The sequence below is a fragment of the Buceros rhinoceros genome, unplaced genomic scaffold (assembly GCF_000710305.1).
Source record: "Buceros rhinoceros silvestris isolate BGI_N320 unplaced genomic scaffold, ASM71030v1 scaffold8892, whole genome shotgun sequence".
In the NCBI taxonomy this organism is placed as follows: domain Eukaryota; kingdom Metazoa; phylum Chordata; class Aves; order Bucerotiformes; family Bucerotidae; genus Buceros; species Buceros rhinoceros.
Genome location: NW_010399471.1, coordinates 112 through 5,314, shown reverse-complemented (window position 1 = coordinate 5,314; position 5,203 = coordinate 112). Strand labels below are relative to the sequence as shown.

The following is a 5,203-nucleotide window of genomic DNA, read 5'->3' as shown; positions in this document are numbered from 1 at the left end:
AGAGCAAGCAACTTGAACCGTCTTTCATCTTTCAGGAGTTTGCAAGTAAAAATGGGTTGTGCTGCAGCTTTGGGGTTTGAGGCTTATTTGCCGACTCTTTACAGTTGAGGATTTCGGTTAGGAAAGATCACTGAAAGATGATTCAGTGCACTGCTGAGTGATGAGAAGTGGGAAATCCTCCACATTAACCACAGAAATATTTGTGACTTTACAGTAATGGTGTTTTATTTTAACTGAAAGGATTAAGGCAGTGAGTGTGCAGGTATGTCTTTGTGTATACGTATGACTACAAATGTGTGGTTTAAGTTATTTTGCTCTCACCAGAATGTTTCTTTTTCATTCTGATACACAAAACGTATTTAAATTCTTCTCTTTAGAACTGCATATATAAAAGAAAGGGAAAACTGAGTAGTGATCCAAAAAGTGGTTTTGCGTACTTGCAGACTTCAGTATTTGGTGGCTTGAAGAGCCTCTGATTAGCAGGGGAGTAGGTTCCAGGTATTGCAGGTTTTATTATTTCATGCAGTTTCAGAGTGTGCAGACCGTGTTACCTGATGGGCAGGTGATGCATAATTCAAATGAAGTTCTGAGTAAGTCAGGCTGCTGACTCAGTGAATTGCAATCAATGAAAGGAGTGGATGGGGAGAATGAATAGAGTAGCTTAAAAGCAGGCTTGTAAGATAGTACAGAATTACTGACCCTTCACTACAGTACAGTTTTCACCTGGTATGTTTTTATTTTGTCAGGTCCTTAAACAACTACCTCCCAAAACTGAAGTTGTTGAATTATGTGACATGTCCGAGAAACAGGATCAACTATACTGTGATCTCTTAAACCAGCTCAAGAATAATACTAACCATCATGGTATGTGAGGGTCTTGTTTCCTTTTACTGGATTTTTTTTCATGCCCAGACATATGTCAAATATGGCTACAAAGCCCTTGTTTTGTAGGGGTGTCTAATACGCATAAACTGACTATATCCCTTTTATTTTTTCTAAGTTCAGGTAATAGGTGAAATTCAAATTCAGTTCTTAAACGTGTCAGATAGGCATCTACGTTCTACTTCTGAATACACCTTATTTCTTTGCTTACAGAGAAAAACTCTGATCTGGGAAATGCAATGATGCAACTTAGAAAAGTGGCTAATCACCCTCTCATGCGCCGTCAGTATTATACGGATGACAAGCTCAGGAAAATGTCCAGACTTATGCTTAAGGTAAGGTGATGAGATTCAAGAGAAATCCTTAATTTTTCAGGACTTTTAATGCAATTTAGACGGATTTTTTTTTTTTTTTTTTGTCAGTCCTCTGGTCAAAAGTGTGTCTTTGCAAAACGTAATTCATCGTTGCTGCTTTTTATTTCTCTGCGTCTATCTATTCAGTGCTCTAATCAAGCTCTGTATGATGTGTATAACGCTGATACTAGAACGGAGAGAACAGTTGTGGGACTGCAGTCCTTCCCTTTGAGCTCTCCTTAACACCTCTTCCCTCCACCCCAAAATTTAAAACCAAAGTACTTACAAAAAAAACAAACCTTGGGTGGGTACTTGAGTGTACTAGTATTCTCTGAGTAGCAAGAAATCTGGGCTGTACAGAATTAAAATAAGGACATAAGTTGAGCAACTGTTGAGGTTTTGGGGTTTTTTTTGGTTTTTTTTTTTTGGTAATTTGGCTGGCATTAATGCCTGTGGAGTTTGGGGAAAACTGTTACTTCTTTTTAAAGTATTAAAGAAAAAATCTGAATGTGCAACAGGTGCTCTAAGAAAGTTGCAGCTGGCTTTGAATATATTCAGCTTTATTTTAAAATAAAGCCGGTCAAAGTTGGGGGCAAAGGTTGGAAAGAAGTGACCCCTTGGGTTATGAAGGATTTTTGCTGCTTTTAATTCCTACTCATACCACTGTTCTCTCTAGCTGTGGCTTTTCTTTTCCTCTTTCTTCCAGGCATGACTCCCCTCTACCCACCCTACATCTTGGGCTGGGCTTCCCATATCTTCTACTATCTGTCCAAGGATTGGACCTCCCTTTTAGGGAATGTATCTTCAGGGGAAGAGGTCTGATACAGGGGTAAAAGGTCTTAGGGCTTGATGGAAACTCGGTAATTGCTATGGAGGTTGAGCATCTACTTCTTAGTTTTTGGTAGTACAAGTTCTTGCAAAAAGGTAAATTGCAAAGTAATGAATCCTGTACTATAAACCTGGGCTTGCAGAGTTCATCTTTTGTTGCTACGCTCTAGCATTTCTTCATGTCTGGTTGTGCTACTTTGTTCGTTCAGAAGTTTTGGATGCTGTTGGGTGGTGTCTGGCAACACTGTGTGTTGCATTCTATCCTTTCATTTTTGCTAACAGGAACCCTCACATAAAGATGCTGACCCTGACTGTATCTTTGAAGACATGACAGTAATGACAGATTTTGAGCTGCATTCGCTTTGTGAGCAATATTCTCACATCAGTGACTTCAAGTTAGACATGGATCAGATCTTGGATTCTGGGAAGTTTAGAGCGCTGGAACGCATTCTTTCTGACCTTAAAGAGAAGGTTGGTACTACAAATGGCTGAAACATCTTTTCCTGTCCATCGAAAGGGTGGCTCTAAATAACTGGTTGAATTTACACCTGCTGCATATGCAACCCCCTTGCTCTTTTGTGCATTGTGTTACAATGTGATTTAGTGCGTGTGCACTATTGCAAAGCAATGCTTACAGCTTTTAGCGTGCAGTCCTGCCTACACGTGCCACTTTAGAGATAGCTGAAATAAGCTTTCCCATTTTTCCAAGTTTCAGAATATTCATCCTGAGTTAACACTACTTTCTCAATATACAGAGAGCTAGTATAATTTTCACAGTTGACAAACTCCAACATTCTTTTGGCAATTGAATAAGACTGTATTACATTAAAATATGTATGTATGTGTTAAGCCACTCTAAAGGTTAGAAGAGGTCACTGCTTTGAGTTGTGTATTTAAACTGGCTTCTTTTACAAATAAACATGTACCATGGTACTTCAGAGCATCCTGAATTTACACAAGGGTGTGCTGTGCATCTCTTCATTTAAGACAAAAGAGTGCCACTGTTCTGTACTGTGTGGAATATAGCTGAAATCTAAGATTTACTGAAAATATTTTGTTGATGCTTATAGGTGGAGTAGGTCTGTCATTTATGCGTTTGACGTGTGGTTTCTAGATTGCTTGAGTCACCTAAGTAAAGTGACTTAAAAGTTACTGCACTGACAAAAGGTGGGTTAAATAGCAGAAATACTGGATGTGATATCTTCACTGAAAGTCTGTCCTCACTTGATGAATTTCAGCTTAGTCTTTTAGTTCAGAAAACAGAGGTTCAGTCAAAGGAAAATCATGTATTTGCACCAATCAAGTATTTGTGTCGTTCATTATCTGTAGTTGTCATGTTTTAACACTTTTGCTTTGTCATTTCCAGGGTAACAGAGTTGTACTCTTCAGCCAGTTTACTATGATGCTGGATATTGTGGAGGTTTTGCTAAAACATCATCAATATAGCTATGTTAGATTGGATGGAAAAACAAGTATTCCTGATCGGTATGTGACTTTTCTGCTGAAGATGGAAGGGAAAAAAATGGATGTGTGTGTGGAGGTGGGGAGGAACTTCACCTTTGTTTTCTACTGTATAGGATTCTGTGGTCACTGGGCATTGACTGTAGAAGGGGTTTAATGTTGGAGGAGGCTGAAAGGTGAGTTTTAGATGGTCAGGTGACAGTCTTAGCCATCAAAATGGGAAACTGGTGTCTTTGGGTTTGGTGTGTTTGATTTGCTTATGTGGCAGCATAACAGAAGCTCGCCACAGGTATTCCTTGGAAGTATAGTATATCTCTATTGCAATAGGCAGATAAGCCCCTTTGTTCCTCTAGGGCAAATGGTTCGCTCTGTCCTTCACCGCTGGAAATGTTGCAGTGCTTTTCTTGTGTTTGAGCTGTGCTGGTTTTCTGCTGTTCCTTGTTTCATGATTTTTTAGAAAAAAACCTCTTTCCTCAGCTTCCAAAACCTCCCATTCTTGCTGTGGGATGACTTCCCACTTACAGCTGAAATCTGTTACTTCCCTTTTATGTGCAATTACCACGGTCACAAAGTTGAATTCCGACACCCCTCTCCCGCCCCCCTCCGTGACTCATGTACTTCGCTTTTTTCAAGCCTCTCTTCCTTTCTTGCTGTCGGTCTGTCACTCTGTTTCTCTGCTGAGGACTGTTGGTACCCTTTTTCCTTCTGCATAACATCTGTCCTTTTAAGCTGCTTTGCAGTGCCATTGTCCTTCCTTTCAAAAGGTCATCAGCCTAACTTCTGTATTCAACCCTGCAGCCAGTGTGGTGTTTTCTCCAAGGCCTATGAATGTTTTCTTGTGTTCTGCAGGATTCATCTAATAGATCAGTTCAATACAGATACGGATATATTTGTATTCCTCCTGTCAACCAAAGCTGGTGGCGTGGGAATTAATCTGACCTCGGCAAATGCTGTTATTCTTCATGACATTGATTGCAACCCATACAATGACAAGCAAGCAGAAGACCGATGCCATAGAGTAGGTCAGACAAGGTAAGGCTTTTAATTCTAATGCTTGTCTTTCCTCAAGGTAAGCTCTCAAAGGAGACTAAAACCCAGTATTTTATGATTAAAAATCCATTTTAAGAAGAGAACTTGTGTAAACCAGCTCTGGGTTGTGTGGGAGCTGGGTAATTGTAATTATCTTAGCATGTGTTGCTGCCAGAACAAGCCTTATTTACATTTTCCTCTTTTTTCCAGTTCTCTCTAACCCTTGAATTCTCCAGAATTCTCAAGTTTCTGGTGCTAGGAATTGTGTCAAGGTAGATCTCAAGTCTTTGGGACTAACTGACAAAGACATTGTTCTCTTCAGGAAACTTCTAAGTGCTAAAGTGCCCCGCTATCATAAAGCGTGAAACCATGGACTGTTTGAGTCATTGGTCAGTATAAGCGAACATGAGCAATAGAATAGCTTTGAATAACTGGTATTTCAGCTGTAGTGTGTGATGAGGGGGAAGCTGAGTTGACTCAATTAACGGAGATTTTTGTGACTGTCTAGACTTCGTGGTGTCTGGGAGCGCAGGAGAAAAGCATGGGCTGTTTGAGTCATTGGTCAGTATAAGCGAACATGAGCAATAGAATAGCTTTGAATAACTGGTATTTCAGCTGTAGTGTGTGATGAGGGGGAAGCTGAGTTGACT

The 5,203-nt window shown here is 40.0% G+C and overlaps 1 protein-coding gene across 1 annotated transcript in view; it reads left to right on the top strand.

The window, feature by feature from the left end:
* The window catches only part of SMARCAD1 (SWI/SNF-related, matrix-associated actin-dependent regulator of chromatin, subfamily a, containing DEAD/H box 1), a 29,849-nt gene extending 25,289 nt beyond the window's left edge, over window positions 1-4,560 (top strand). The window contains exons 16-20 of the mRNA XM_010131483.1: window positions 747-864; window positions 1,096-1,217; window positions 2,346-2,534; window positions 3,430-3,548; window positions 4,374-4,560. Of these exons, the coding sequence (XP_010129785.1) occupies window positions 747-864; window positions 1,096-1,217; window positions 2,346-2,534; window positions 3,430-3,548; window positions 4,374-4,560 (735 nt within the window). The remainder of the gene's footprint in view (window positions 1-746; window positions 865-1,095; window positions 1,218-2,345; window positions 2,535-3,429; window positions 3,549-4,373) is intronic.
* The last annotated feature ends 643 nt before the right edge of the window (window positions 4,561-5,203 follow it).